The sequence below is a fragment of the Adiantum capillus-veneris genome, chromosome 12, assembly GCF_014529385.1.
Source record: "Adiantum capillus-veneris isolate H3 chromosome 12, ASM1452938v2, whole genome shotgun sequence".
In the NCBI taxonomy this organism is placed as follows: Eukaryota; Viridiplantae; Streptophyta; class Polypodiopsida; order Polypodiales; family Pteridaceae; genus Adiantum; species Adiantum capillus-veneris.
This window is the reverse complement of record NC_140942.1, coordinates 118,267,154-118,287,154: the sequence shown is the minus strand read 5'-3', so window position 1 is coordinate 118,287,154 and position 20,001 is coordinate 118,267,154. Positions and strand designations below refer to the sequence as shown.

At 49.8% G+C, this 20,001-nt stretch overlaps 1 protein-coding gene across 3 annotated transcripts in view; it reads left to right on the top strand.

The window, feature by feature from the left end:
* Positions 1 to 20,001, top strand: part of LOC147446402 (dehydrogenase/reductase SDR family member FEY-like) — a 123,490-nt gene that overhangs the window by 68,421 nt on the left and 35,068 nt on the right. For 2 of the 3 annotated variants that reach the window (XM_086525636.1, XM_086525637.1), the window contains exons 2-3: positions 3,918 to 4,089; positions 4,224 to 4,344. In XM_086525636.1, the coding sequence (XP_086381762.1) occupies positions 3,918 to 4,089; positions 4,224 to 4,344 (293 nt within the window). The remainder of the gene's footprint in view (positions 1 to 3,917; positions 4,090 to 4,223; positions 4,345 to 20,001) is intronic. The other variant, XM_086525638.1, reaches the window with a different exon arrangement.

Here is a 20,001-nt window from a genome sequence, read left to right as displayed (position 1 = left end):
GCTCCAAGCTGTGAGAATCTGTGCTTGGTAAGCAGGCGTTTAAACATAGGGAAGCAAACATTGTTTGAATCCAACCCAAGTACGTGGTACCTATCCATGAAGCAAAAGGTCGACCACCATTGCTATGCATTTTACTTTAGAAGAAGCTTCCCTGAAATTGCTTCGCAAGAAAGCTATGTTGAACTGCTGGATCAAAGCCAATGCTTTCTTCTCATCACAAGGCCCCTGAAAAAGTGTCAAAACGTGATATTTTGGCCCACATATTCTAAATGTGTCAATTGATTGCCAAAAATCTTACATCCGTCGAATATGCATCATCTCTTGCTAAACTTGCTACTGTTGGGCTAGCAAATGAGCTGGATCTCTTCTTGTTACGGGAAGCTTTTGTTGCTTTTACCTTTTCTTTTTCTCGACTGAGGGCTGTTCTGGCTCCTCATTTTCGAGCTCCTTCTCAACCAACTTAATACAGTCTTAGTGGTTTAGTCACGAAAAGAAGAGGTCTTCATCTTCTTTAGACTATCACATAGCTTGGGAGATGTTTCTAGCCAGATATACGTGGTCCCATGTGGATCTTTGACTCGTTATTTTCCTTTTCAAGCCCATTTACATGTATCATTTTCTTGGCCCCCTTCTTAGGGTTTTCCCTTCAGCTTTGTTTCTTTTGAAGATCTTGAAAGGCTTTTTCACCTATGGTTGAATCTTCTAATTTGACTTTTGGCCGTGTTTTGTAAATTGGCCTTTGCCTTCATGTAATACAAAGGGTACAAGCTCAAGATTCATGTGTGTGTGTGTGTGAGAGAGAGAGAGAGAGAGAAATGAAAATGAAATGATATATTAACGTCTACAAGAGGCCAAAATGACCTATGAGACCAACTGATTACAATGATGAGTCTAGTACCAAGTCTGGGTACAAACAAGAAAACTACAAACAAAGAACTGATAGGAGTGCTACCGACTCCTATGGGTGGCTGGTAGGCTGAGCAATGGTATCACCATAAAGGTACAAAGTGGAGAGAGAGAGAGAGAGAGAGAGAGAGAGAGAGAGAGAGAGAGAAGAAAGAAAGATTTTTAACGTCTATGTCAGGCCGAAATCGGCCTATGAGACAAATCAAATGTCTGGTGAGGGAGGGGCGGAAATCCTCCCTCTGAGTGTCTGGTGAGGGAGGGGCGGAAATCCTCTGAAAGAAGTCTGTGAGCTGCGACTGTCTCCCCTCTGTCTGTGTAGCTGTGTGTGGCTGTAGTAGTGTGTCCCGATGGCTCTGTATCTCTAGTAAGAAACGTCCGAGCTGTCTCTGATCTCGAGATTCCATGATCTCTCGGAGAGTGGGCTGTCCTCTGAATAAGGCCTCATACCTGCCTCTGATCTCAGTGTATGCTCTGCATCTACATACAAAGTGCTCCTCACTCTCCACCTCCTCTGTGCAGGCTCTGCAGATTCGCTCCTCCCTGGGAACACCAGTATGTCTCCCGATCTCAATCTCTAACCTGTGTGAAGCCACTCTCAGCTGACCAATCGCCACCCGTGAGCTATGTGGCATATATGTGTCCATGTAGCGTGGTCTCTGTATGAACCCCCCAGACAATATGGTGAGAAACTGGTCTCTGTAATCTGACATTCTCGTCCCCAAGCCAGGTGCCTCCCAGAATCTCCTAGTGTATAGCTGCCACAGATCCTGTCTCAATACCGAGTTCCTCTCACTGCGAGAGAGGTGAACATATGGTGAGTGGGGGTCGTACTGGAATGGTGGTAGGCTCTCCATGTCAAGACCGTGTCCCTCAAACCATGCTCTGACCTGTGAGTACCATGCTCTCTCATGCCCATTCTCTGATAGCTGTATAGCTGCCTCAAATGCTCTACGGGTAAGTCTGTCAGGAGGTAGCTCTCTCATCCTCTGGATGAAGCAAACTGTCTGGAATAGTGCCTCTACAACCATAGGTGGTGTGGCGAGCTCGGCTCTAATAATGTCATGTGGCACTGTCTTCTTGCTGCGGAGCAAGCGTGAGATCATACATACCTGTGGTCTCTCAAGCTGTGTCCACTGGTCAGCTGTCAATCCTGGTGTCCATACTGCTGCCGAGTACATCAAGGCCGGGGTGACTAAGGTGTCGAAAAGCCACCCCTTCGTGCGGGGCTCCTGAAAGTGTGCCTGGTGGCATCTCCGCTCTAGCATGGCCAGAGCTGCATATCCTCGGGTGAGCCTGTCAACAGCAGCCTGCCTCATAGTGAAGGGTCCTGGTAGGCTGGTGAATGTGATGCCAAGGTAGACGTAGGAGGTGACTACATCAACCTGTCCTCCTGCTGCTGTGAAGGTGGCGGCGCTCCTCACTGCACTGGATGTGTGAAAGATCATAACCTTGGTTTTGCCAAGGTTCACAGTCAACCCCCTGTGTGTGCTGAATTCGTCCAAGGCCTCAAGATGGTGTTGCAAGCCCTCGGGTGACTCTGAAATCAACACAATATCATCAGCATATAACATGATGGGGACCGGAGTACCTGCCAAGTCGCTCCCCTCTCCCCCTGCTCGCAGTATGTAGTCGGAGATCTCGTCGATGTAGAGCCCAAAGAGTGTCGGGGAGAGTGGGCATCCTTGCTTAACACCAATGGTGCTAGCAATGGTCTCTGAAAAACCGCGTGGGCAACGAACCCGACCCGTCACCCTCTCATAGAGAGCATATATGGCCCAAATCATCTCTGTTGGTACCCCAATGCTGTGAAGGCGCTGGAAGAGTCTCTCGCGTGGGACTGTGTCAAAGGCCTTGCGGAAGTCCACAAAGCAGCAGTAAAGCCTCTTCTTCCGCGCCTTTGCCCCATCAATGAGGCAGTGCAGAACGAAGATGTGGTCAGTGGTGGAGAAAGCTCGTCTGAAACCTGCCTGGCCTGGAGCTCGTAAACCCTCGATCTCTGCGTAGCAGCTGAGCTGTGCCTAAAGTACTGCTCCATATAGCTTGGCCATTTGTAGACCCTTCTTCTTCTTTGATGCCGGTCACTCGCACATTGAGACGGCGAGCTTGTCGCATCTTCTCCTCTTCGATGGTTGTGTGTACGATGAGTACCTCGTCTTTTTGGGCTTCCTCTCTTGCTACCTTCTTGATGTTCTTTTTGACCACTTCGACCCATCCTTCTTTGGTGGCCTCTAATTTGTGCTCAATGCTTGCGGTGAGGGCTTTGGTGATCTCCTCCTTGAGGGCTTCTTTAGCCTCCTCTTTAATCTCTCCTTCCTCGGGGGTGAGGGATGTGATGGAAGCATGAAGGAGATCGATTTGTGCCTTCATCTCTTCTTGCTCTTTCCTCCATCTCTCCCTCTCCTTCTCGTTCTCCCGTTCCCTTCTCTCCTTCTCCTCTTTGAGATTTTGGATTTCCGCTCTCATGTCCTCCTTCTCTTCGTTCCATAGCTTGATGAAGGTGGCTTTCTCCTCCTTCCATATCTCTCTCTCCATCCTCCATTCTTTCATGTCCTTCTCCAGTTGTGCAAGCCTCTTGTTCGTGAGCATGAAGGTTGTCTTCGTTGTCGGTGTCTGCGTCTTGATGATGGGGGAAGACATGGTTGTCTTCGTAGCTACCCTCTCTTCATATTGTGAAGAAGAGGGGAGAAGGGGAAGAGAGCACTCAACGTGTGTGTATGTGTGTAGTGTGTGTGTGGGTATGTATCCGTGTGTGTGTGTGAGAGAGAGAGAGAGATGGCTGCGGGTACGGCAATAAGCAAGACGGTCAGAGAGCAGGGGGCAGCGGGCAGGGGATGGGGATGGGGTGTGTGTGTTCAGTGGATGGGCTGGAGGTGGCGCGCTGGCCGCCTTGGCGTGCAGGGAGCAGCGCACAGGGGGGGGGCAGCGCGCAAGAGAGAGAGAGAGAGAGAGAGAGAGAGAGAGAGAGAGAGAGAGAGAGAGAGTTTCACCTTGAAAGCGTATTGCCATTGCAGTAAGTCTTGGATGGATAGATTGGGCCTCTGCGTGGCTGCACGTTACCACAGAGACCCTTCTCCAACGCATATACACTTGTCATCTCCCCCAACGCCTTCCCTTACCGGTCTTAACAGATTTCACTTGCATCATCACTGGTGCTACTAGTGGCATTGGCCTTGAAACTGCAAAGTAAGCTTGAATTAAGCTCAATATTTTCTATTTCCTAACTCACTCTACACACACACACTTACATGGTTACCCATATAAAAGTGAAAAACATTTTTTATGCTCTATTTACTGAATGCTTTTGTTTGGTTGCTTAGACAGCTTGCCGAAGTTGGTGCTCATGTGGTACTGGCATGCCGCAACACCAAAGTTGCTCAAGCATTGGTACATGACTGGCAAAAGGAGCGTGAACATTATTCTGGTCCTCTTGATGTGGAGGTTTGTTCTTTTTTCAACACGCAAAATGGTCGCAAGTTTTTCTATGAAATTATGAGCAATTTCCTCCTTTTATTTATGCACCTTTATTTTAGTGAAGTATGTGTACACAAAACGAAACGAAAATATTTACTCTAGTTTTTCCTAGACGTTATCTTCATGAAGTTGTGATACTTAAAATTCAACATCTCACATGTCTCATGATTGTGATGTGTTTGTGTATGATTCTCTCTACCTATTGCAGACGTGAAGAGTGACCAGTCAAGGGGACCCCTGCCCTTGACTGGTTGCAACTCTTCATTCTAAAGTCACACATCTTCATCAAAAGCCACACCCTTTGATGACTAGCCATGTCCCTTCACCCAATGGTTGCGGGTGCTCGCCAAAACACTTGTCTAGTCACTCGAAGGACGTGTCTGATTCTTCATTCATGTCTCTTGATTTCCTATAAAAGGAGCCTATTGTACTGAGTTTGAATCAATCAAGCAACCATGTTCTAGTCTCTTGAGCTCAATTTCAGCTTTCAGTCTTAATCACACAGATTAAGTAGGACGAAACACTAAGTAGTAACTAGAATTTTTATAATGGTATCATATCATATTTTTCTCGGGCCTGTGGGTTGTGAGCCTCTCACCCTTGTGTGGAAGCTGCGGAAAAATGGTGGAAATAGCCAGTTCGTAAGCGGTTGATGTGAGCCTCTTCCTGGCCCCACCAACTAACTGGATCCCGACATGCAGCTTGTCTCCCTTTGAAAGTTCGTAATGAGTTGTGAAGGAAAGCAGATGTTGTGTCTTATGTCTTTGGTGATTGGCGGATGACCTTTCTCAGCAAGTTGCCCTTCAGTGTTCACTCATAACAGACCCTCACTAGAGTGTCCCTGTGATCCATGCATTCTAACCTTTCAGACAATGTGGTGTTGGTTATCTTATCTGCACTTGGCATAGCTTCTCCCAAGCGTTTCGTCTCTTCACAGGTTGCTGGTGTCCTTTCAACGAAACATATGGAATTTTTCTTTACGGTACAACTTGTAATAAACTTTTAGCACGTAGTTATGCATAGAAGTTTATCAAGGGTGTCAGGGGATATGTGTTCGCAAGGTGGACCGGGAAGGCATGGGGCCTCTGATTGTGAGAGGTGATAGAGAGAAAGGAGCAGAAACAGAGAGATGAAAACCAATATAGACCCGAATGAGCACTATATCATCAAAAACTGAAAATAACTAGTACAAGGTTTGGTTGACTCGACCACTAACATCACTTATATGATAAACAACAATGGATTAGGTCATTAGCTCCGGCAAAGACATCAATCTGGAACCATTATTTTGCTCCGAATCAAGTCATAATCTTCATGGACGAAGCGGAGCAGGCAAGTAGGCAGTGCTATGTGCATGGCCAAAAGCTGCATAAAACGAAGGCGGCCAGATGCATAGCGGGATATAGCCAACGCAGCAGAGGAAGGTTACCCTTGAGGGGGGGGGGGGGGGATGTTGGGAGATGAGTTCCCCTGCTATAGGGAGCTGAAGATGAGCAGGGCAGCAAGCTACTGCAAAACGGAAAAAGTGAGACGCTATAGAGGAGTAGTACCATCTGTACAGGGGCGACCTGCAAACGTCGACGGCTGTGAGCAAGCATTGAGGCGGTGAAAGTGGGGGCGCTACCTTCTGAGAGGACAAGCAGGACCGCAAGAGATTTTACAGGTGTGTGATGCTGAAAGCATTAAAAAAAAAAAAACGAGTGCTAAAGAGGTGGTGTGGGAGATCGGATGCAAAAGAAGAGAGGGTTGGTGGCCAATAACAAAGGAGTTGCCGTTAGCTGCATATGAAAGAGAAGCCGAGGGCCGCAAGCAACGCTTTCAAGAGGAGAAAGGGAGCACGATACCTTCTGGCAGCAGGGAGGGAAGCCGTTAGCACTGGGAAGCTGTGTGTGCAAAGGGAAGGGGCACAGCGAAGCTGCCAAGGGGCATGAGGAAGAAGGCGAGGGAAGTGTGTGCATGAAGGGGTCGTCAAGGGGTTGGCTGAGGACACCGCTAGGAGGAGATTGGAGGAAACCATCAGAAGCAAAGGAGCTGCCAACAAAGGGGTGCGCCACCTGAGAGGGCAAGGCTGAATGCTGCAAGCAGAGGCGAAGAAAAAGAAGCCGAGATCCGTGTGCTGTTGAACATAGCTGCTTCAACTATTGTTGCACCCTTCGAGTCTCGTTTCCTGAGCGATTTGAAGGAGGAGCCGAGCCAAGGGAGGGTGCCCACGGTTGGCATCTCCCCACCTGCTTCGTCGATCAGCTACGGAGTCTACAAAGCTCTCGAGAGAAGGCAACGAAGGACTGCTTTATCGCCTATTGTACGAGCTCGAATTGAAGCCGATCAACATCGTCATAGATCTCCCTACTATTGGACTAAATTTTATCGTTATCTCTCTCTGTTATCCTAAAGCTACCATAGCTACAATCTATCTCTCTCACCCCCGTTGAAGCCAAGCTCATTAATTAAGCCATATGAGATATCCCTCTCTACTCAAACTCAAGTTACCATAACCCAAGTCGTTATCTCTCTCTCAATCCCAAGCTCGTCAGCTTGGTCTTCAATAAGCCAAAATTAATCATATCCCTCATATCTCTTCTTGCCTACGTCAAGCAAGCTCATTAGCTTGATTGTAATTAAGTAATATTAAATTAATCTCTTTCACCCTTGTCAAGCTCAAGCTCCATAGCTAAATTCTCTCTCGTCCTAGCCCCTATTTTCAAAGTCTACATACATATTATGTTAATATCTCTGATAACCTTGTGCCCTATTTTGTTATGTGGACAATGGTAAAGCAAGCATGTTGAAAGGCCACAAGGTAAAGTGCCTAAGATGATTACCTCGGATATGGGCGTATTCAAGGACTTTGGGGACAAGAAGGTGAGCTCGGCAGCAGATGAATAGTTGCCATTGTTAGAAGCCAAAGCCAATCTCCGTTCATTGAGGGGCTCAAGCGCATGCGGCTATGACGGCTTGGACATGCGTCAAGAAGAATCCAAGGCAACTCTTTGCATGCCTTGTAGCGCCCCCCTTTTCTGCAGTGCTCGTCCAGTTTTCCTGTGCAGCTGTCTCCAATAACCTTTCACAGCTGGCGACTCCTCCCATGCATAGCCTTCGTTTTTTTCTTTGTTAGCTTTAAGCTAACAGCAACGCCATTTAAAAGAAAAGAAAAACTTTACTTGGACCTCTTCCCCACGCCATCAATTGCCTCGATTGCCGTCAGAAAGGTCCTTATCTTAGCACCCCTTTACATACCTCGGCAATGCCCGTCCTGCCTGCATGCAATGTCCACCGCTTTTGTTTGAGTGAATCAAACGGCCGTTTAAGATATGGTATGGCCGGCCGCCCATTCCAAGGGCTGCACGGCTTTAGGCTTAAATTTCGGTAATGGTAGTTCCGAGCATAACTCTTTCCCTATATTAACCCAAGCACTGCCATGCACAACATCTTTCTCCGCCGATAGCCCCCGATCGACATTTCCCGCTACTAACATTTTCCAAGTAATCACATTCCGGATAGGTAAACCTATCAAGAATTCTATCTGCTTTTGTAAGAGCACCACATTAACCGTACATTTTGATTAACATTATCGAGCACAATATTTCCGATCAAGCATTGCTAATCATAATCTTCTAGAATATGCTGTTGTCAATGCACGTGAAGAGATGACATGTTGGATAGAAGGTCCTTCAGGAACTGTATCTGCTTTCGTGAGAGCATCACATTTGGCGGACGTATCAATCCAAAGTAGCGCAAGTCATTTAGTTTAGCCCAAATATCGACCAAGGTGGTGTCGACATAACATTTAAATTGCATTCACACCAATTTTTTCTTGCTTTTTGAACACACTTGCTCTGCATCTTCTGGCCCTATTTTCCATTGTTGAAGCGGAGCGACTTAGCACCAGCCAACTTCAAGGTTTATGGGTCATAGTGTGGACACCCAAACGGTTTTTGTTTTCTTTATAATAATAAAAAGCGCAACTAAATGACTCTCTACTATACTTATCATTAGGCAGCCTGTTCAAGTGATCACCGCCCCCTTCTCTACGCTAGCACTCTGCACACCCCCCCCCCCCCCCCCCCCCCCCCCCCCCCCCCCCCCCCTTTTCCACTATGGACGAAGATGCCTTTGACTTGCCGATGTCTTACCTAGAAGAACTGCCAAGAGAGAACCCTCCTTCCACACCCATAGAGAATCTCCCCTTGCTCCAGAGTTGGTATCCACATAGGATTCACCAGTTTGAGAGCCGGAACCTGTTCACAAGCCAGAAGTTGCTCCAGAACCTTATCCATTGCGAGAACACGTTCTAGATTTGGCACCCGCATCCCTTGTTCCCATACCTGTGCCACCTATTGTTTTCATTCCGCACGAATATCGCGTATACGTGACTCATGGTCATGCATCCCAGTTCTAGGTGTGGATTGTGTGGCTGTTGCTAAATTGGCTTTGCTGACAGGAAAATAATTCTAAATGAATTATTGGATTTATAAGTGAGAGGGTTTTCTCGCTTGGAACACCAAGGAAAAATAATTCTAAATGAATTACTCGAATTTTAAGTGTGAGTTTTTCTCACTGGAGACATCCGAGTACAGAGTATTCCTAGCGCGTCATTCAAAGTAATGCTGGGAGCATTGAGAACGGGAATATCTGTAAGGCCACCAGGAACGGGTACTTTTGATGCGTCACATCGGATGGGTGACAGGAAGCATCGGAAAGAAGTATCCAACCATCCGGGAACGGACATCTCTGATGCGTCATAGGATGGGTGACATAGAGCATCACGAAGAAGATTGTACCGTAAGTTCGGTAGGAAAGGAGTAGGTGATGGGTATTCCTGATGCGTCACAAGGTGGGTGACGGGTGCATCGGAAAGGGAATATCCATAGTCAAGAGGAAATTTCGAACTGTGTTGGAATTGTGCACAAGGAAAAGCAAGCACTTGAATGAAGATGGGTTCAGAGGAAACTTTGAGGAAAAAACAGATGCTTTCTAAGGAAGCGGAATTGCTTTTCGGGAAAGCACATGCTTTCCCGCGAGGAAGTCTATGTCTGCATTGCAACTGTGCATGTGATTGCATCCAGGGACGCCTGGGAAGTGCTGTGAAAGCATTGGTTTTAACTTATAAGGTTTTATTGAGTTTTTGGGCAGATTCGGACTATTTAAAAATACGCCGGCCGCCCACTTTATAAATGGGCAGCCATCTGATAAATAAGGCAACAGATCAGCCAACGTTTTCTCTCTCTCTTTTTCTGGCAGAACAGCGCGGGAAAAAAAAAAAAAACGGCCGCGATCTCTACGCGAGCAGCCTGCGCTCAGCTATTCGTGCCCGTGGCCAGGAGCTATAAAAGCATCACATGCCCTCACTCAGAGGGAAGATAAGTTTTCGCAAGGAGGAGATGCTGCTGCAGATTTCAGCCGCAAAGAAGACGTTTGCCGGTGATGCCCATGGCTGCCCCAAGTGTATCCGATGTTGCCGGGACCCAGTGCGTGAGTTCTATCGCGAAGAAGTGCCTACGGAGTGTGTTTCCATCGCTTCTCTGTTTTCAGCCCATAAACGTCGTAGACGGGGCTGATTCACGAGAAGGAACCCGAGAACACACCTCTTTTATGTGTAGGATTGGAAGAGAGGATTTTCTATGTAGAGATCTCTTTCGGGGAATTGCTTTTTCGAGAATCGAGTTGCGTTTCGAGCGTCGAGACTTTGAAGGTAACGATTTTCATGTTATGATCTCCAAGTATTTGTTTGCAGTTAATGCTTTCCAAGAGCTCTCGCTGCTGCTACCCCCCCCCCCCCCCCCCCCCCCCCCCCCCCCCCCCCCCCCCCCCCCCCCCCCCCCCCCCCCCCCCCCCCCCCCCCCCCCCCCCCCCTCTCCCCTCCACGTTGCCCCTCCCGCTGGCTGCCTCCCTGCCCGCCCTCAGCCCCCCCTTGCGCTGCCCCTGCCCCTCCCCGCCCGCTGCCCCTCATTCCGCTGCCCTCACCCCCGCTCGATGCGCTGCCTATCCCGCCCTCCCCCGCCTCTCTGCATTCATTGAAACCGCCCCTCCCCCCCCCCGGCCCCGTCCGCGCCTCAGTTCGTTTTTCTTTTTCGCACGCCGGATTTCTCCTGTCGATTGGCTATGGCAGTGCCTGCCGGGGTCCCTTTGGAGAAGATTTGCTTTACCCACTCTTTCTCCACCACAGCAGTAGACACAGATGGAGGCTCAAGCTCCGCCACAGAAGGACTCCACTGAAGCCCCTTGGCCTGACCCCGCTGAGCCCACCATTCGACTTGCTCTATCACCGACATAGCAAGCGAGCCTAGCCGTAGAGGTAGAGTGCCCGCAGGGACTTCTGTCATTTGCAAGATCCTCGGTACCAGACCCAACAGAGGAGAGCTGCATGATTTTCTTCAGGCTCGCCTTCTCGCAGAGGTGGGCAAGATCTTGGACGTTCAGATCCTCGGACGAGGCTACTACCAGATCGAGGTCGAGACCCCCGAGATGGCGTCCAAGGTCATCGCCATGAGCCCATTGACCATCCAAGCAGCTCGAGCCCACTTTCGGCAGTGGAGACATGGTTTTGACGCTGCTTCGAATGTTCTGGGAGAGGAGGCAGACATCCCCATCTCCGTTTGCTTTCCTGGTTTACGGAGGGAGTACGTACCACTTTTGTCCAGGATAGGCTCAGCGATTGGGACTGTCCTGGAGACACCTCGCACGACAGCCTCAGTAGCTGCCAAGGCGGCCGGCATTCCCTCAGTTCGTGTTCTGGTCAGGGACACTCACTCTCTCGAAGGTCATTCTTCTGTCTCGGGTGAGTGGGGGTTGGTTTCGACAGAGCGTGGAGTATTCGGGCCTCCCGTACCAGTGCTTCATTTTTTGACAGATGGGCCATCTTGCGAAGGCCTGTCCATGGAGGAGGCCTCGACCTACACCACAGACTCAGCCCCAGCTTGCAAGGGCTGGCCAGCAGCGACAGACAGAGACACATAGCACACATGCAGAGAGGAGGAGGGATGGCAGCAGGTTCGTGGTCGACGACGGCAGGGGCCACAGCGACAGCGTGGCACTCAGAGTGGTCCTCAGGCGCCTGCTCAGCAGCAGTGGGTTCCCACGGGGAACCGTTTCGGTCCTCTTGAGCACGATGAGGTCCTTGCTCCAGCCCCCACCTCAGCTTCACCCTCGACAGCCCCTCCTCCCCCAGAGTTCCCCTCCTCCTTATCATCCTCCCCTCCCCCCCCCCCCCCGCCTCCTGTTCCCGCCGCCTCTCCCCCTCGCCCCTCTACCTCTACCCTCCGCCCCTCTTCTCCCCCTCCCGCTCCAATTCCACAGTCGACCCAGGGGGCAGGGCCATCTTCGGCTGCTAGGAGATCTCTTGGCAGCGCCTTTGCCACGAGTCGCTTGGCGAGAGAGGGACAGCCTTTCTTGCGACCCCCTCTACAGGTACAGACGTCTTCCTTTGCAGCAGTCCCTCGTGGTCTGACGAGCTTCGACATTCGGCGCCGATGGGACTTCTTTGACTACGACTTTACTCGTTTTCTTGGTGACTCCTCAGCAGACCATGAGGCAACCTGCTTCAGGGTTTATGTTCTGTTCCTTGCAGCTAGGGGGATAGAGGCCTTGGACTCGGCGGTTGGCTTCTCTTTTCCCTTTTGCGGCAGGGACCAGACTGAGTGGACTCTCGACTCAGTGTTGGAGTGGTTGCATACACAGGTCCTAGAGTTCTCTCACCACATGGGAGACTTGGGAGTCACAGACATGCTTCAGACTTTGTGGCCATTGGCCAAGTTTGCGGTGACCCCTCCAAATACAGCAGGATGTAGACACATTGTGGTTCACTTCTTTGTTGATACGCAGTGCTTGCCATGCTACGTACACATTCATGAGGACTCCTGGACAGAGGAGATTGCTTTACGTATGGCTCGATCGACTTGGGCTTGGGCCAGACACTCGTTGCAGTCACGCCTATCTAGAGGACGCTCGGATGCGGATTACTCCCTATCCAAGCCAGCCTCGAAGATAGCACGTTTAGCTGCTGCGGCAGCATCTGCTCTCTCTCGCTCCCCATGAGGATCGTCTCATGGAACGTGCAGGGACTTGGTGGGTCCCAGTTTCAGCGTTAGAGGGGCTGACTGCTTCAGGAGCTTCAGCGTTACCTTGTGGGAGGAGAGATTGATATCCTTATGCTATAGGAGCATATCTGTGTGAGAGCCGCATTAGACGTTGTGGTCAGCTCTTGGTGGGGTATGTATAACTATTGCGGATTCTTTGCAGCAGGCCATTGTGGGCAGAGGGATTATTGTGCCATGCAGGGCTCAGTGGATCACTATGCAGGTTCAGGGTTGCCTTGTGGGCTTCCTGGACATATATGCGCCCAATGTGGCGAGTGCACGAGTAGAGTTTTGGTCACTGATTGTTGAGTCTCTGCCGCAGGTAGAACAGTGGTGCATAGGGGGTGACTTCAACAGTTGGAGGATCCTTCTGACAGGATTGGTGGTAGCCATGCTACTGCACGGAGTTGAGCTGGCAGCTTGGGAGAGGTTTTGTATGACTCTGAGGGTCTCGGATGTGTGGGAGCACTTTGGTTTTGTAAGGCCACCAGATAGTCTGGCCTTCTCTCGTTCGGACTGCAGAGTGGGAGGAGTGAATCTATCGCGGATAGATCGCTTCTACACTAGTGACCATTTCAGTGACTTGGGTGGGACAATTGGCATCCTAGCAGGGACTTCCTTCTCGGACCATGCACCAGTGATCCTCACAGTGCTAGACAGACAGAGGAGGGGGAGCACGATGCTACGCATCCTTCAGAGGGTCTTGTTGGACTCTGCACTCAGAGAGCGAGTAGAGGCTCTTTGGACAGAGAGCTTGGACATGCAGGATTCTCCTGCTAACAGAGTGGTCTCAGGACTAGCTCAGATTAGTCATTTCTTTCTCCAAGAGTCTTTGGCTCACCTGGCTGCAGCGAGAGAGGAGCAGCGTCTTAGACGGGGCGTTGCTTCCTTGCAGAGGATGCAGGAGCAGCATCCAGACAGTCCTTGGTTGGAGGAGGAGTTACAGCAGGCTCGCCAGGAGCTTGTTAGCACAGAGGAGCGGCGCCATGAGTTTGCTTTCCATCGACAGGCATCTTAGTGGACACAGGTGGGTGACAGAGTGATTGGTGCTTTCTTCGAGGCAGTGGGACCTCGGCATGCGCATGCCAAGGTCAGTCAGTTGAGGAGGCCCTACGGGTTAGTTGCGTCTGAGCCAGAGGACATGCGTGTAGTTGCTACTGACTTTTACCGTGAGTTACTCTCAGCAGAGCCTTAGTCAGAGTGTCAGGATGCATGCAAGGATCAGGTGTGGGCACAGATGCCTTGCCTTGTGACCGAGGAGATGTGTCAGAGGCTTGAGCTGCCACTTCAACTTGAGGAGTTGCACACGGCTCTTAGTGCACTCCCCCGTGGTAGCTGTCTAGGTGAGGATGGCTTGACTTCCACTTTTTTCTTGGAGTACTGGGACTTGCTTGGCCTAGATCTCTGTAGTGTTTTCCAGTACATCTTGCACACAGGAGAGATGCCTGACAGCTTGAGTGAGGGTCTGATCTACCTCATTCCCAAGGAGGGTGGCTCCTTGGATGAGATTCGACAGTGGCGCCCCATCACCATCCTCAACTCAGCCTACAAAATTCTTGCCAAGGCTCTGAGTTTGAGGATCCAGCCACTTCTAGAGAGCCTTATACATGGGACTCAGATAGGTTTTGTCAAGGAGCGCAGTATCCTTAACATCTTTACCTTTTGGGAGACTTCTGCCTTAGCGCGGCTCCGTGGTGAGGATCTGGTGATTCTTCTTCTCGATTTTCAGAAGGCCTACGACAGAGTTGACTGAGAGTTTTAGGAGGGCACTCTACGCAGGATGGGCTTCTCAGATGTTGGGATCAGAGGGGTGTCAGCTTTGTACAGACGGGCACACAGTCAGGTACTTTTGTCAGGAGGTAGAGGTGATCGTTTCATGCTCACACGTTCGGTCAGACATGGTTGCCCTCTTGCCCCCTTCCTCTTTCTGTTCTATGTTGAGGCGATGAGCAGGTTTTTGGTGTCGCAGCAGGTTGGTTTACGGGGCTTAGCACTCCCTATTCGGGGGGATGAGCTACTGGACGTTGAGTTTGCTGACGACTCAGCCTTGTACTTGGATGGCCAGGAGGCCAATCTTCACAGGTGTGAGCAGGCTCTTGAGACCTTCTGTTGTGCATCTGGCGCACTGATCAACTGGAGAAAGACAGTGGCTTTCTCGGTTAGTAGTGCTCCTGTGCCTGATTGGATGCCATGTGAGGGTTTCAAGTGGATTCCCCCAGGGACTGCAGTTAGGTACTTGGGCTGTCAGGTTGGTTTGGACTTGTCTCCCGAGCAGTAGATTGCTCCCCTTCTCCTGTCTATCAGGAGGAAGTTGTTACATTAGAGCTCTGCATGACTTTCTTTGGCTGGCAGAGTTGTAGTGGCCAACCAGGTGCTGTTGGCTACTATGTGGTACATCACTTCTTGCTGAATCTTCTCGAGTTCTTGTATAAGCCAGGTAGAGTGGCTGATCAGGAATTTCCTTTGGTCAAGGTGAGACACACTGACAGCCCGGGCAAAGTGGCTTGGCAGGTCATCACTCTTCCTTGTTCACAGGGAGGGCTAGGGATCATAGACCCAACACAGCAAAGCAGAGCCCTTCTCGGGAAGTTCATCGTCCGAGGTCTTCTTCCAGGTGAGGAGCCCTGGAAGGAGTTCTTGTTACAGCGGCTTTGTGCTAGGGTGCCTCAGGCAAGAGGCCCCTGGCAACCTTCGACCAGATGGATCTTCACAGAGATGCGCACAGTTGGTTTGAGCAGGAGACTGGAGGATCGCTTCGCTGTGGGGTTGCTTCGATCTTGGGAGTACCTGCGGCAAGGCCTGGAGCAACGTCAGCTTACTTGCATGGAGGAGCGCTTGCGATAGCCCCTTGTTTGGAACCCCATGGTTTGCACTCAGAGAGGTCACTTGGTTGGTAGTTGGCCTCATGTTTCTTGGGGTTCCATGGCAACGGGTCCAACACGCTCTTTAGGTGATTGGTTACAGTAATCATGCGTATCAGAGGAGCTACAGGGCTTTTAGCTACTGGGCATGAGAGGGGTGCAGAGCATGTTATAGGACATCTCAGAGGCAGTACCAGCTGAGTGGCTCACGTATCTCGAGTCAGCAGCGCCCAGATGGATGTGAGTCTTCACGCAACTTGAGGTTCTCATCTCCGTTTGGGCTTGCTCAGAGACTGTTCCTTCCCTATTTTTCGAGCTACAGGGTGAGGGACGCTTACAGCGAGTTGTAGTAGAGGCCCCGCAGGTGGCAGTGCTGTTTTCAGAGGATCCGAGTGGTGGGCATATGTGGGAGGACTTGTGTCATCGATCTTGACCCAGCTGCTCTTGAGACTGGACATTGGAGACTGTGGGCTTGGGAGTGCTGTCCACTGGCACGAGTACAGTGGGATCCTGGAGAGTGGCTTTGGAGGGACCCCGTCTCTTCTGCAGACCACCAAGTGTCCCTTTCTTTCAGTACACTGTTCGACTGGGACGTCACATACTGGCAACACAGAGAGAGGCTTGCCCTGCTGCAGCACCCCATTGGCAGGAGGAGGGTCTCACAACTGAGTTTTTGGCAGCTTTTTGGGAGAGGTTGTGGGACTCCAGACTGCCGAGGCGAGTCACTTTGTTTCAGTGGCTGGTCGCACACAGATCTACAGTAGTTGGGAGCTGGCTTGTTGCATAGTGGTCTCTCGTCCGCATGCACAGCTTGTGACCATCTTGTGGAGAGTCAGCGTCACTGTCTTTGGGACTGTCCCTTGGCACAGCAGGTGTGGTTGTGTGTTCTTCGGCTGATGCCCGCTCTTTCCACGGCTCGGCAGTACACTTGGGGGGCAACTGCTTGGTCCATTCTCATGGGCCCGGCACTTCAGTTTGAGCTATCATCCACCAGCAGGATGATAGTGATGCAGGGGGTCGACCTACACTCCAGCGTGCCACAAAGTTTACTCCACAGGAGTGGTGCAGTGAGAGAGAGGTGTGTTGGGAGCTCATCAGTGGCCTGACACTCTGGTTCATCTGGCGGGCCCGTTGCTTCCGCATCTTCGAGGCTTGCCCTGTACCACCAGCAGAGACTGTTCGAGACCTTTGGCTTGAGCTGGTCCATACACTCAGAGGACAGTTGGAGAGACTCCTGGGCAGTTCCGACCGCATGAGGGAGCGCAGAGAGGCTTTCCCTCGACTTTGGCGTCTTGGGCCATTTTTCACCATGGTCCAGGGTGTGCTCAAGCCTCAGATGGCACTACCGTCCACCTGTGTGGCTCTTCCCTCCTCCCATCCCTTGATCTAGCCTCATTGTACATACGTTGTTTTTTCATTGTGTGAGTCTCCCCAGCATGATTGTTGTAGTCCTCTCTTGTAGAGGAGGTTGTAGCCCCATGGGCAGTTTCATTAACTAATAGAAGGATCTTTAAAAAAAAAAAAAAAAAAGTATTTGTTTGTAGGTGTACTTCCTCTTAGTGAGGGAGTAGGAGCAGAGGAAGGCATGAGCCTCTGTAGGAGAAAAGCGCTCTGAGGAACTTGAGCTAGATCAGCCGAAGGGTTTCGTACCCGAGTTTGGGAAGTAGATCCACGGATCGGAGAGAGGTAGTCTCTCAAGTTTGTAATCCAGAAGTTGGGATTCCCAAGTAAGGACTTCGTATCCGGGAAAGCAGGGTTGTTCTGCAGGAAGAGAACTCTGGAAACAGAGTTGGAAAAGAGAGTTGCAGGGATGTCATGCCCTAGGTTTGGAAGGTGAGATCTAGAGGCGAGTGTCACGAGGACGTGGCAGCTGTTAACTATTTCACGAGGACGTGGCAACTGCTTACTTTAGTTGTTGTTTTCTTTCCAATGGGTTTTGTTTTATTTTTGAGACCCTCTTTTTGAAATAGCAAACGGTCAGACATTGTATGGCCAATGTGAACGGTAGTTTCACCCGCAGATGGATAGTGGTCGGCACTGGAATTCGTATAGTAAGAGGTTTCTAGGCTTAGACCAAGATCATATAAGTCCCCCCGTCGCACTTAGCAAGTTGGTAGATACTAGGAAGTGAACTCAATAAAGGCATAAAGTCAAGGTGGGACTACCAACAGAAAATATCCGACAATTGGGCCACATTGCACTTTTGGATGCGGTCCCAATGAGGATAGATGGTCAGATGACCACTGGGAGCCCAACGGAATCATTTCCTAAAATTTAGGGAACTGCTATTTTGGGCCGTCAAATGTGTTCGTGTCATTACCTCCGGTATGACTAGGGGAACATTTTACAACTCTGTCGCGAAGTCAACTGGGCGACCAATCGGGAGATTTTTAGGCGGCAACCCTGAAACGGGCAAAAGCTTGTAAATGTGCCAAGTGTCACTTTTTCATGAACTTGCCTCATGTAGAAAAAAAGGGCGCTGAATTTTATGCTGGGAGAGGTCTCTTTTTGGTTTTTGTCACAGGTTAAGAGCTATGGAGTGCTTTCTTTCCCTCCCATGTACAGTGTGGTGCTAGGAGTGATGCCCTGCACACTACACACTGCTCTCTCTCTCCCCTACGTGCAGTGATGTGATGCCCCACAAGAGGGCTCTTCATTTGACTGATGTACAACTGTGTGGGTTCATGCTTTTGTGCTGAGGCAAGAGCCTCCTTGAGCAGGAACAGGGGTAGCTAGCTACTACTCCAAAGCAGGCACCGGTGAGGGTCAGAACCTCACCTTACAGGTGCAAATTCAGCGCTGTGTATGCGCAGAAAATTGACGGTTTTTCAGCCATACGGACGCCAGAATTCTTCGGAATTGTGCGCTACTGGCAGAGTACAGCTAGGGGACTGTTTGGGGCTGAAAACAGGGCAAAAACCAGTAATTACAGCGAGCTGAATTTACTGTTTTTGGGCAGGAATCAGAGGGTTTACGCCAGTGCAAGTGAGATCCAGCAGGAGAATTGATTTCGCGCAAGTGTTTGGGTTGTTATGCTGCCGAAATTTGGCCAAATCAGGTAGTATCTAGTGTGATACAGGTAAAGGATTCCCAAGACCTTACTTTGTAATTTACCCTCTCAAAGAATAAAGAAATACCGGAAGGGGCGCCAATTTTGGGGCCTACAGGTTGTCGGCGCCTGCTCGGAGCATTCTAGCTTCCGAGCTGTGTGTGTTAATTTCCGTCGCAGGTTCTCTTTGCAAAGTGCTCTGTGTGTGTGTCTAAAGTAAAGAATTTTGGGTGAAAGTCAACGCCTACCACCCCACGGGCCGGTTTCAGCGGGAACCTTGGTTCTCAAGGATTTGGAATAAGGAATGGAAGTTCCTTGGAATAGGGTTTTGCCCTAGGAATCGGAAGCCGGGGCTTCCAGGAACCATCAAGTCTTATTCTATATTGAACGTGGTAATACGTTCAGTGCAAGTGCATGTATAGACTTCTTCTCAGTAATAAAGATACTATTACCGGGGGGGGGAGACCAACCCATCTTCTGGTCCCCAATACTGTGTCGATCTTCTCACTCTCTATCTATTTCTCTCTATATCCTCTGGCTTCAGTAATAAGTGATAAATTCTATTTATCCGAGTATATTTTATATTGTTATGCGCTCCCGTTTGTGACAGTGGTATCAGAGCATGGTCTCCTCTCTTTCTCTGTAAAGGAGGACGACTCTGGGAAGAAGCTATGACAAGCCAAGAGAGAAGTAAGCAGGCGGAAACCTAAGTCCTGCAGGAAAAGCTCGCAGAGTTGAATTTTTTTTTTTCCCTCTCTGCAAGAAGTCGACAGAAGGCTTGGGATTCTCTGAGAAGGCGACAAGAGCATGATGCTCAAGAACCTAGAGAATCCAAGGAGCGGAATGCTCAAGATACTTCAGAACTCAGAAAATATTCATGAACATCAATCCAGAACCATAGCCAAGAAATATTTCGGGAAGGATATGAAGAAGGTCTTAAGACCTCAGAACACTCCGATCAAGTTTCATACTTTTGACAGAAGGGAAGATGTTCCGAAAGCTACCGCTTTTATTCAACAGTTTGAAGTTGCCTTTGCAAACCGCAATTTTTGAGAAGCATCGAAGGTGAGGCATTGTGACCAAACACCCCAAGGGGATTGCAAGTACTTGGTGGTATACCAAAGCTCTGCAAGGAACTTACAACAAGACTTGGATTCAATTCAAGGCTGAATTTTTCAACAATTTGTTTTTTTCCTCTACGCTATCCAAGAAGATTGGGATCGGTTTGCCCAATAGGACCACGAGCGAGTCAAAGCAAGTAGTGGTTTACTCTTGCCAAGGTAGCTGCACTCTTGATTCTCTTTGAGGAAGGAAAGATGAAGAAATTCAACGAACGACTTTTGCTCGAATTTTGTAGACGCATCTGCAAGATACTTTGTAGCAGATGGTGGAGTCAGCAATACAAGCTGAAAGTGTACACCTCAGTGTACATAGAATCTAATCCCCGCATTGGACGGGAACCATTGAACACAGAAACAACGAAATTTTGTTACCTCTCCTCGAAGGATACGTTGCTATCCGGAGGAAGTTTGGAGTAAGGGAATTCAATCTAACTCCTGAGATTTTGAACAAAAGACGCTCGAACTTTAAGTGAGAGGGCAGGTCTTTGATCAAAGTTAAATCTTTGAGAGATTTGAAA